This window comes from Meleagris gallopavo, chromosome 7 (genome assembly GCF_905368555.1).
Source record: "Meleagris gallopavo chromosome 7, MGAL_WU_HG_1.1, whole genome shotgun sequence".
Classification (NCBI taxonomy): domain Eukaryota; kingdom Metazoa; phylum Chordata; class Aves; order Galliformes; family Phasianidae; genus Meleagris; species Meleagris gallopavo.
The window spans coordinates 30,048,192-30,060,525 of record NC_139410.1 but is presented as its reverse complement, the minus strand read 5'-3'; the positions used below and the strand labels follow the sequence as shown (position 1 = coordinate 30,060,525).

The 12,334-nt window shown below is 41.4% G+C and overlaps 2 protein-coding genes across 6 annotated transcripts in view; one reads left to right on the top strand and one right to left on the bottom strand.

Moving 5' to 3' along the window:
- ACMSD (aminocarboxymuconate semialdehyde decarboxylase) overlaps nt 1-5,407 on the bottom strand; it is a 38,534-nt gene extending 33,127 nt beyond the window's left edge. The window contains exons 1-2 of one of the 2 annotated variants that reach the window (XM_085228773.1): nt 5,294-5,407; nt 2,731-2,796 (exon numbers count right to left, since the gene is read on the bottom strand). In XM_085228773.1, coding sequence (XP_085084899.1) covers nt 2,731-2,796 — 66 coding nt within the window. In that variant the 5' untranslated portion in view covers nt 5,294-5,407. Of the gene's footprint in view, nt 1-2,730; nt 2,801-2,891; nt 3,156-5,293 lie in introns of those variants that run through there. The other variant, XM_085228772.1, reaches the window with a different exon arrangement.
- TMEM163 (transmembrane protein 163) overlaps nt 4,275-12,334 on the top strand; it is an 83,978-nt gene continuing 75,918 nt past the window's right edge. Inside the window, exons 1-3 of one of the 4 annotated variants that reach the window (XM_085228778.1) lie at nt 5,000-5,120; nt 7,491-7,543; nt 9,692-9,811. In XM_085228778.1, coding sequence (XP_085084904.1) covers nt 7,510-7,543; nt 9,692-9,811 — 154 coding nt within the window. In that variant the 5' untranslated portion in view covers nt 5,000-5,120; nt 7,491-7,509. Of the gene's footprint in view, nt 5,121-7,490; nt 7,544-9,691; nt 9,812-12,334 lie in introns of all 4 variants that reach the window. The other 3 variants (XM_085228776.1, XM_085228775.1, XM_085228777.1) reach the window with 3 other exon arrangements.

Sequence of the window (12,334 nt, the reverse complement as noted above, 5' to 3'; positions counted from 1 at the left end):
GCAAATATGATCCTGCAACATCATATAGAAGAGTAGGTGCTTATGTGAGGTGTCGTCAATTACTTACCAAGGTCATACACGCTGTATTCCCTGGGAATCATATTATAGGCTCTCTTTCATAGCCTGAAGGAAGTTATTGAATTATCAAATTCTTTTCTCAAAACAACATTCTGATTATATTTGATCCAAGCTAATAATCAGACTAAAACTATGGAAGTAAGTACTGCACAACACAGTGAATTATCTATAAAAAGAAAATACTATTTTCATTAAAAGAAGTCTGTTTAATAATGAAATCCTCTAGATTCTATATTTAAGAGACGTATTTCATCTGTTAGTTTTAGTAGAGAAAGTGGCTAAATGGTGAGAACGATGTGAAGTACCTTACCATTTCATGTACACAACTGAATGAGGATGCTGTTACCTCCTGCTGTGGTTCCATGAAGGGCACATTGATAGAAGTAAGAAGTGAACATTTTCTTTCAAATGTCAGGCATAAGGCCTCTGCTAGACCAAATGAAAAAACCTTCCTGGCTAACACTGCCAGAAAAAGGCCATTTTTGTGTTTAGGATGTCTATGAAATAAGGACCTGAACACGAAATGGCTAATGGTAACAGAATTGTATTTCTCTTATGTCTTTAAATATACTAAACGTAATCAGTAGGCAGGCTGACCAGCTCTTTCCTAATGTGCAAGAGGGCTCCCAGTTTAAGTGCTGCACTCAAGATGTTGGTCAACATGGAATATTGACTAATTAATGTTAATGAAATCAAGAAAACTTTCTTCTCAGAAGCTTCTGGGCACACCACAGTGTTCTGTTATTTCAGGTGTATGGGAACTGCTTAATCAGGGCCTGAACCTCTGATTGATCACCTGAGGTGAGCGCTGAGTCAGCCCTGGGAGAACAGGTGAAGGCAAATCACCTGTGCTGCTGGAAGGGGTGTAGCCTGGCTGCACCTCTCTTAGACCCATTTAAGAGCTGACTGCCAGTAGGGAAGGATCTGTTTTGGAGATCTCTCCTTTGGAGTTTTACAGTGAGCCCAGGACAAGGATAAGCACTCTTATCTATTTTCTTTTTGGTATAATGACCTGCTTAGCCAAACTCTTGTTTATTTTGTAATTATAACACCTGTATATTTGTTGATTATACACAGGTGAAAGCATTTGTGTCAGTAGTGCTAACAAGAAGATGAAGCAAAAAGTCCACAATTTTCAGAATAACAAATAACAATGCAATGCTTCTAAACTCTACACAGATTGAAAAGGAATAAGAGATGTTCTGCACTCGTACGGTGCTGACTGAAAGACAAGGACATATTTCACTATTGTCACCCATTAGTTCCACTCTCACTCTACATGATACAGTAACCCCATATTCTTTTTTCCTTTTTTGCACTGTGGTACTCTTTGTTGTGTCATAATAGGTGTTGATGGTAGTATGGGAAAAATGTTTGAGTGAAACAAAGGGGCTATGACTCAGGAAGAGAGACTACTGTGCTGCCAAAAGAGTGCTTATTTCCTCAGGAGAATGTCTACCTTGGAAAAGAAAAAATAGATGGGCCTAATACAAATTTTGTCAAATATAACAAATTCTGTGGATGCTGGGAGGTAGAGTGGGCCTGAAGGAAAAATCTCAAATCTGAGAGTGATTTCTTCCTTTATTCAGAAGAAAGAAGGAGGAGGGTTAGAAAGGAAAAAAGTACAAACCACCACCACAAACCTCAGCAAAACCAGACCACAGACAATCCAGATGATGACAAACAGATCTCATCATTTTTTTCTGGTTGCTGTGGTGCAAGAGAGCTCCATTTTTTTTGGAGCTACCTTTTTATGGAAGCCAAAATGCTATGGAAATTGCAGGTGGTTCCTGCAGAGAACAAAATTCTGTAAGTGTGTATAAATCTTGCAGCAGCTGCAGCATTTGGCATAGTATCAGTCTACCCAGACTGAACCCAGGGAAATGGTTCCTTTACTTTGTTCTTGTTGCTGTTCATACCCATCAGAGGGATAGTTGAGGGGCCAAGAAATAATATTATATAATTATTATGGTCAGGCCTTTTTCTCTTAATTATCTTTGTGTACGCACTTGCTACACAAGAAGTACAACAGGGCTGGAAAATCACTCAGGCCTTTAAACCCCAAACTCTACTTCTACATCCAATGGAATATACTTTGGTGAAGGAGCTGTCATGAGACATAGCAGGCAATGCTGGAAAGGAAAGCAGTTTCCAGCTTCTAAGGCATGGTAGTCTTTCTGATTTTTCATAGTTAGCTTATATAAATAATTGCCTGATCTGAAAGCCACTCTATTGTGGAGCTGCTTAAAGTAGCAACTTTGTATTTGTAAAAGGCTGAGTACATCCTTTCTCAGGAGGCCATGTTACAAAGTACTGAATAGAGTAATTAAAAAAAAAAAAACACTAATATTCATTGCAAGCCTCATATTCTTTGCTGTAGCATGAACACTATAGCATTTATCCAGAGACAGCTGCAGACCCTGCCAGTCAGTAAGAACAGCAGTTGAGAACATCTAAAAAAAGAAGGGATATATGAAAGTTGAAAACTGTGGTGAGGTCTTCTTGGCACCTTGTTTTTTCCCCTCAGATCATTTGGAAACCTACTGCTTTCACTTCCTTGTAAAGAAGCTGAATTAGGAATCTCCAGGCACTTTTGTCTTGGGACCATTTCTATAAGTTATAAAAATGCTAAAGTAGCTTAGGGAGACTTACAGAAAGGAGGTATTGTTCGATGAGAGTTGCTAGTTTGTCTCCCATTGATGCAAGGAATGGACACATCTCCCTAGAAGAGAAAGGATCCTGCAATAGTTAGGGGGCATTAAACCCATTGCAGCAATTTCAAGGGACTGTATGAACTCTACATGGAAGCATACCTCCCAGAAGCATTTGTATCCTTGCCAGATCCTGAAAGAAGATCTGGCTCCAATCCCTTGTCTCTCACCAGGCTACAAAACTGGTTCTGCTCATTTAAGGATCTTTGTTTCTTTACAAACACATTTTAAGTGACAGAGAGAAGTGACAATTACTTTGAAAAAATAAAAGGCATTTTCTACTTTTCATTCATATCTTGCATGCGTACACTTGCAGATCTTTCCTCATATCTTGGAGGTTCAAATGTCACCAAACCTTTGTGAATAATTTGCCTATTAAGGAAAAAAAAACAAAAACAACATTTTCAATCAATAGTTTCCAACCTCTCCGAACTAAGCCCAAACTCAAAAAACATTTCCCTCAAAATAACTCACTTGTGTTAGCTTATGCAGATGAGAAACTCTTTTGACAGTAAGAACAAATAGTCTATAGCATCCATTATATGAGGGAAAAGAAAAATACCCTAGGTATTTTTTATATTTGTATTTATGTAGATCTACCTAGTAGAGCGAGAGCCCTAGGATCATAAAGCAGGGTGGGATAGCTAAGGGTGAAGATGGAAGGGGCCTGAAGACTTCAAAAAATATTTCCTAGGCACAGCAAACCGTACACAAAGGAATCAAGAGATTATGCAAAGAGCAAACACCAGCCTCTCACCATGACAGCCAACCCCATTCTATACAGTTACCTGAATGCCAGCCAGTTTCTAAAGTAGCAACTGATGTCACTTTCTTTAGCATTTACTCATATTTAATTTTTCAAGTAATATTTTAAACTATATATGCAATTGATTTTGAAGATTGCCATACAGGATCGAGAGGCGTTTCAAAGAAATCTCAGCCATTAAGCCATTGTGATGTTCCATGAGCCATTCCCAAATTGGCATTCCTTAAAGCATCGCAAAAACTTTCCTTTTTAAGGCAAGATTGACAGTTTATAAAATCATATTCATACATTTGCGTAACTATTAGTTTCCCCCGGCCTTTCCATACTCCCCAAACCTGCTGATTTGTGAAGACAGAAAGACAACCTCATCTTCATTTAACGTAATAGAGATTACGTACATATATATATCAGTGGAGTACTTGGGCTGCAGTGCCTAATGGCCTTCTGGTATTTTCCTAGATGCAAGTCCAAGCACAGTGCAGTTCCAAAATTTATCTGCATGCTACCGCACACACAACTGGGAGCTATGCTAGCATGGAAATCGCTTCTGTTTATTTGCACCTCTCGATTTAGTCATTAGAAACCAGCAGAGAAGAAGATGATAACAGTTCTGGCAGGGATCTATCAGTAACACTTTCTATTTTTTCCACTTCTATTCTCCCAAGGCTTTTATTTTTTCCCCTCTGTTCCACAGTCCTGGGAATGGCAGCTGAGTGAACTGGGAGCACCTCCGGGTGCCGGCAGGTCTCCAGCTCCAACCTCACCCTTCTACGAGACCGCTGTACCTTTTAGGGCAGGTTTTAGCCTAACGTTGTTAACAAAGGACAGTCAGTACAACAAAATTTCTGCCTTGTGGGGTCTAGAGAAGGGCGTGCGTGGTGAAAAATCGCTCCGGAGGGCCGAGCGGGCACGTGGCAACGCGGCCCTCAGCCTTCACCCAAGGGACCGACTCGGCAGACCGCCTTAATTACGCCCACGGTGCTGGACCACCTGCGGATTCCGAAGGGCAAGCAGCCCCCCAGGGCGGCTCATCGCAGCCCTTCCTGGCCGATGCCCACAGACGCAATTCCCGCCCGCCTCGAGGCAGCCCCGCCGCACGGGACGGCCCCTCGCGCGCCGCTCCTCGCGGGGCCGCGCGCCGTTCCCGCCGGTGGAGCGCCGCTCCCTGGGGCGGGGAGGGGACGGGAGGCGCGGGGAGGCGGCACCGCTCTCCCACCTGCCCCCCCACCCCCGGCGGCGGCGAGGTTAGCGATGAGGCGGCCGTGGGGAGCGGCTGGAGGAGTTTGTTCGCTCCTCATCTCCCCGATGCTCTGAGCCGGAGTCTCCTCCTCCCTCCGGGCTCGCACCCGGGCTGGATGCTCCGCTCGCTCCTCGCTCCGCAGCCGCCGCCCGATTCCCACGAGCCATGGAGCCGCCCGCAGCCGCCCTGGACAGCACTCCGGACCCCGCCATCGTGCAGCCCCCCGGGAGCAGCCCGCCCGTGCCTCCTCGGGAGCAGCAGCAACAGCAGGAGCAGCTGCGGATCGGGGAGAGCGGGCAGTTCGGCGAGGGGCCGGAGGACAGAGGTGAGCGCCTCGCACGGTTCCCTCGGGGCGATCCCCATCACCTCCCTGCTCCGTCCCTGGGTCCCTCCGAGCCGGCATCCGCTTATCAACCTGCCTCCAACGTATCCTGGGCTTTCCCTTTCCGAGATATTTTTATAAACTCCCTTTGTAGCCGTTCCCACCTCGACCGAAACTTGCCTGCCTGCCCTCAGCCGCGGCGCTGCGCGGGAAGAGCCGCTCAGCTGTGAGGGGAGCGGGGCGGGCAGGGCGCTGCGGTCCCGTCGTGGCACTTGCGCTACCCCTGCCCCACGAAACTGTTGTTATTTTATTATTTACCCGGCTGTCTGACCAGGGATGGAAAGCTGCCGGCTTCCAAACCGTGTCAGTTAGCTTTTAGCCTTAAAGGCGCTGATTTTGGACGCCGTTCCCTGCATGCGTGGCTCTTGGCTTACCTGCTGCCCCCTGGGAGCGCTGCCAGCTGCCGTTGTAACCCTCCTCCGTAATGCCTTCATAACGCCTCCAGGCTCCCGTTTCACGCAGTTTGTCTCCATTTTTATTTCACGTACAAGGCTTAGCATCTCTTTTGCATTTCCCCCCTCCCTTCCCCCCCTTTATTTTTTTTTCTTTAAGCATCCCAAAGTCACTTCCATGTTCCCATCATACACGTAACCCGTATCTCCCATTCCTTCCCCAGCTCTCCAAACTCCTGTTGTGCTTGCTTACATCTCCTAGGCGTAAAGTAGGGCAGCAGTGGGGAAGAGCAGTCACCATCTTCCTGGCAGGTTTCAGTCACACTGGGGCTGGGGGCATCCACTTCCCAGGGGTACCTGTCTGTGGCATCCAGTGGTGGAGGGCAGACATCTTGACTCGGGGCACTTTGAGGCTTTGGTTCTATTCTAGATTGTGAGCACCAGAGATTTTGGTTGGGGTTCAAACATGGATGTTTGAGTGCAGAAATTCTTAATTTGTGCCCAGTATGACAGAGCTAAAGATGAAAGCTGGCCATCTTGGTATGAATGAGTTCCTATAAGGTAGAATCTGATATACATAGCCTTATCTCTTCCTTGGAGTGAGAAGAGACTAAAGCTGCTGATTCTATTTCTTTTTCTGTGTTCACACTCTCTCAGTGGCCTTTGCAGTATCTTTTTCTCATCACTTTTCCTATAGTCACGAATTCCATCTACAAACACAATTCCTAGTCATTATAGAGGAAATCCTGGTATGCTTTTTGCAGGTTGTCCATATTGAAATTGTTACAGTCTGTCCTTTTAGACTGTACTTTTTCTAATGATCCTTTCCTATGAATCATAGCAGATCCAGTTATAGAGACGATACTTCAATGTTTGCTAAAAATAAAAAATAACCTCAAATTTTAGAACAAGATATTTGCTCTCTAAGATGCAGATCCAGAATGAGTGATAATTTTTCAGATGGGGTCTTCTAATGTCTTAGATGAACAATTTTGTGTTTGCCTTATCTCTTCCACAAATTCTGTCTTGACATTTTAAAATGATCTCTTAGCCAAACAGAAAAGTACTTCTGGTAAGTCAGCATATGGTAAAGAATATCCTAGAATTGCTTCACAAATATGCCAAGCTTGTGTTCTGCAACTGTTAGGCAGGTTTTTTCTCCTTTTGATTTTTTTTTTTTTTTTTTTTTTTTAAGAAAATCTGCTAATATAGGAAGGTACTGGAAAAAAAAAAATCCAGTGGGTTTAACCAGCTCATGATCTCTTCTTTACCTCAGGGATGTCTGTGTGTGAAATAAAATATTGGTAGTAAAAACATCCAATATGTTAATTTTAGGGTGGAGGAATCTTAGCAGTAGATATTAGCTTTTCATTTTTGTTGCAATGCAGATTATACTGAAAGAGTATCTTTCAGCCTCCAATGGTTGCTTAAAATTTGTTTTCTTATGGTCAATGGAAAAAAAATTATGGAGGTTTACTTTCTGAATTTGTTGTGTGTAAAATAACGAGCTGTTGTTGATCTGTATTATGCGAATCATGCTATGGGTTTGGCAGCGATGTGAATGAGTTTGTATTATTTCATGCCATCCCCTAGGACACTCCTAAGAACAATACAATCTTTCTAAGGGATGAAAATGTTAAATATGGTAAATGTATTTGAATTCTTATAGGAAGGAAGGGATCACCTCTCCGATAGCTAGAATATACCAGCCATTTTGAGAGAGAAAGACACACACACACACACACGGCAGAAGTGGTTCTGTTTTATAAGGATTGCAGTCTCTGTCATACTGGACATGTGCTTGACACATGAATAGTAATCAGGAGTTCTATGCTAGCCATGGGGCTTATTATTCCTTTCTCAATTTAATTAGGATACTATTTGATTTGTAATTATCAACTGTATATGTTGGTCTTCCCAGGTAATAGTGAGCAGTAGCCATGAACTGTAGGATGTCTTTAAAGAATGAACCAGGTGAGGATGTCTGCCATTCTCTTCTGTGTTTATTTCAAATTTGAAGTCTTGATACTCAGAATTGGCTTAGGGTAACCACCTTGTTTGCATTCCAACGAGATTTGGGCCTTAATTTAGAATTTTTGAACTGGGGAGAGGGGAGAAGGGGAAAAATACCATAAACATAAGAAGGTGCACTCTGCATGATTACATTAGTAGAAATTAATTCTTTATTTCAAGATCTGTTGTTAATGACCTCATATCAGATAGCAATTAAACTGAGTATTGTTATATATACTGACAAAATATGGGTGAAACGTTGCAAAAATGGAGATAGATACATTCCTTTGCACAAGTGAAAGCAGACTATGTAAGAAAGGCTGTGCAGTACTGTAAGGGACTCAGACCTTTCAGAGTTGTCATCTGGTAGATTTCAAGTATTAGATGAAGAACTCATATAGTAAGAAGCAAAGATTGTTTCATAATAGGCCTTCATTTTTTGTTCATAAAGAGGGCAGGGTGTACAAAGTACAAAAGGCAGGCAGTATTTTAAGCTTTCTGAAAATACAGGAACAGCATTAAATTAAATTCTCCCAGTTTCTTTCTGGACTCTCATAGAGAAACTCTATCCACTTTCCTTGCAGGAATAAAAAAGTGTAAAACATTTTTCCAAGAGGGAGTGAATGTGACCATCAAGACTTGGATTAGAACTGGTCATTCTGACAGGCTTGAAATGGCAGAATAAAATCTGGTGGCTGAAATTGTTCCTACCCTTGGACGCCTGCCCCTCACTGACACGTGCTGCCCCTGAGGCAGAGACGGCTGATTCACTTCTGCATTGATTCCAAAACCAATGCAGTTTACAGCCAGCATATTACGGTCAGTTGAAATTAATATCTGGTAACATTAATGAACTGAGTTAAGTATGATGTAGATTCAGGAGTACACCCGTAAGCAGATCGCTTGTCCCCACCCTCAAAGCAGCAATAGCCATCAGAGAAAGACTGGAGATAAAGCTGGGGAAGGTGAGAATATTACCAGCTTCAGCTGTTAGATTGTAATCTGCTGCTTTGTCCGCCTGCGCTCCTGTTCTCTAGCCTTGCCTAAGGTGTGAGACCAGATGAAAGACTGCATTGTTAAACTGGTGTTGTGTACGCTGGGGGCAGGCAAGATAGTCATCTGAGAAAAGCCACCCACAATTCCTGGAGTAATTTATTAAGAAAGTTAAAAATCGTTGCACCTTCTCTTGCCAGCTGAGCAGATTTGAGTTGGAACTTGCTGGTGAAAAAGAAGCGTTTGTGTGTTTTAACTGAAATAAGTATCTTAAGCAGGAAAGAATCTGGATGGGATAAACAAAAGACAAGCCTGTTCGGTTATGAATGCATCTCAGAAAGTGGCTTAAAACCCAGGCTGAGAGAACAAAAGCCAATTAAAGCAATTTTATTTTATTTTTTAACTTTTTCTGCTATTTAAGACAAGTGGGGAAAAAAAAATTCCACAAATTGAAAGCATCAGTAATGAGAAAAAGCAGTCCTGTTTGCTTCTGTTAGCAGACTTTTACCCCGATTGCAGCAAGGCCAGAATTGTTCTTCAGTCAGTCCCTAATGCAGCTTCTGGTTGGAGTTGTATTCTTGCTATGTGGGACTGTGCTTCAAGGGGTCTTTTCGAATTTGATTCTAAAGAGTGCCTGCTTCTACTTTGATGAGCAGTATGCTCACAGTATTTCCTTCTCAGGTTACTTCTCAGAGACTGTCAGACCTGCATTTTTCTCCATGTTAATCATGTTCAGGGTCCTGAATTCCTGAAATGATTTTTGATTTCAGTGAGTGTAGCATTGGGCCCTTCATTGTGTGGATGTAAAGATGGAAAACAGTAATGTGAATTTCTATTCACTGCTGTACAGTTGCAGTGCTCTTGTACAGTTGCACTAAGGTGCAAGCTTTGCATTCTTTGTGAAACCAAAACGGCTTATGTGTGCTTTGCTTGCTTACTCGTACATTTTTGATGGCTTCATTCACCTAACCATGATCATGTGAGGAGGGTTTGATTCTCTATTGATTCTAAAAGTAATATAGAGTGTGAATGTGAGATTTAGGTCTGAACTAACACAGCTGTGCCTTTAAAAAGAGCAATGTATTGTTCATACCCTCTTTGCTTATTGCTTATCAGGTTTACTAGAAAGCAGTACAAGGCTAAAACCTCATGAAGCTCAAAGCTACAGAAAGAAGGCATTGTGGGTTTCCTGGGTCTCCATTATTGTCACACTGGCTCTTGCAGTGGCTGCTTTCAGTGAGTATTGGGAATATTTTAAATCTTCACACCTCTTTCTTTTTCTTTTCTCTTTTTTTTTTTTTTTTTTGTATTTTTTTTTTCCTTCTATTCTTTTGGGTTCTCAGAATTTCTCTCAAAATCTTTATGGAAGCTTTCTCATGTTTCTTTTCTTTGTGACTGCTGAAAAGATTTCTCTCTGGGCTGCCTGTGTCTGCAGAGTGCTTATGAATTAGTAAAACTGTTGGTTTTTTTCTGCAAAGAACAAGGTTGTTGAAGGTCAGAGAAAGAAACAGGAGGTGTTGATTCCTGTTAGCATTTATGCATATGAAATTGTTCATTTTACGGAGTAGAGTAAAAAATCATTATGCACTGAATTGCCTTTAACCAAAGAGGTCAAATAAGCTTTAATCCACCTGGGATTCATAGTTGCAACAGTATAAGAAATATTAATGAATTATAAGGGGGAAATACATAGTTTTTCTTACACTGGCAGGTACTCTAAGACAGTGTTAACATGGAGGAACAATACCAGACTCTTGTTAAGCTGGTGGTTTTCTATAATTCTCAGGACATTTTGTCTATTTTGTCTTTACACAAAGAATTCACAAAAAAGAACCCAACACATTGAACCAAAACATCTTTACTTTGAAAAATATATTTCTTGTATTTCAAAACAGGAAAGAAATACTGCATTGTCTAAATAAAGATATAGTTTAGTGCAAAAAATGCACTAAATTGTCATAAAAACAAAAGCAATTTTGGAACCTGGATCAAAATGTTTGCAATGATACGTTCTCTACTTAAAAGAGGGGGGAAAAAACTCAAAAAACCCCATGATTCTTCAGCTTGATAAAGGCAGACTTGCTTTTTTGTTGTGGTTTTTGTTTGTTTTTGAAGCTGCAGCAGCATGTGTTTTATTATCCTAATCTACAGCGTTCGACCTGCTGCTAGAAGTTGGTGTCAGCTCCCAGGAGACATTATTAGAATCTGACCAAATGGTCTCTGAAAACTCAACGTATATTACTTGGAGCAATTTTTATAGAAATTCAGGTACAATAGCTTGATTCAAAAACCAGAGAAAAGAGCAGGAACACTTGAGAACAAAATCTAATACTATAAAAAGAATTTGAATGTTAACAACAAAGAAGGACAGCTGAATGAAAAGGCTCCAGTCTGTCTTTTGTACTGAGGAAACTATGTTTTAGAACAAAACAATCTTAGGGAATATTGAGAAATGGCTTGATTTTATTTTAAGTTTTTGTCAGAGTTACAAAATATAAGTACAAAATGGGCAATAAAACACTCAGTTTCTTTTAAAAAGATATTTAAAAAAAATTAGGCTGTATGAAGCTTTTTATTTTCTGTTTTACTTATTTGTGGCAATGATAGCCTTTAGAAACTCACAAAAATAAACTCAGGAAAAACAACCTAACAATAAAGAAGGTAGTCTCTGCTGCATGCACTGACACTGCATGTTCAATTGGAGTGGATGGTCATTGAACTGCTGAAGTCAGCTGTTAATAGCAGACTGATTTTTTGAATCTTTTCTTGTGATCTGATGGGGCTGAATTTGTGAAGAACAGAGGAGGAAGCAGCTGAAGTATTGTTAGGATTTCTGACATTCTTAACATTAAAACTTTTTAATATTTGAAGAAAATATAGTGGTTCATCATTTTGTTTTCCCCATGTCATTTTTGCAGTTCTACTCAATTTATTGTTTTACATTGGCTGAGCTCATCCTTTTTAGTGTCCCTTAGCAGGTTCCTCTAGCCAATCCTTGGTTTGGGAGGCATGCCAGCTTACCAGAGTTGTGTCCTGTTTGATATAAATGACGAGTTGTCACTTTGGGGTGTCTGACACTGGCAGTTCTTTGCAAACACCTGCTATTTAAAGCATCCCATTTCCTTTTTTCCTCTTGTCTGTAATGGTAAGGTGTTAGCAATGTATCCCTGATGTTGTAGTTCTGTGAAAAATGGGGGCCTGCTGTGCTGATTGTGTGACTGCACTGTCTGTTCTCTTGCAGCACTGACTGTATTCTCACTACTCTTTATGATTTCCATAAAAAGTCTTTAAGTAAATAAGTGGTTTTTACTTTCATAGGCCTTAAAATACTTTCTTCTAATGTAACTTACAACACTGCATTTGCAGCTGCAGTTGAAGTAATAAAGATAGCTGGCTAGGGAACTAAATTACTTGATAGATGCAAATGAGGAAATGGAGGACCTGAAGAGTAGGAAAAATTCTAAGGGGAACAGTGCTTGTTGCATGGTGTGCGTGCAGGATGGGGAGATGGTTCAGAAATCTCCTGGTTCAACCAAGTACTTCTAACTAGATTTCATTCTGTTTCTAATGGCCTGCCCCTCTGTATAAGGCTTACTCTTAAAAAGACCTGACCAGAATTTCTACATTGAGTACAGTGCTGTATGAAAGAGCAGGATGGCTGCTGGACAGCAGGTCTCATTTGGGTCTCTGTGGGTCTTTTCATGACGTATTTCTGCTGCTCTTTAGAACCCAATGGTGCTTGCTATATTCCTGTGGGGA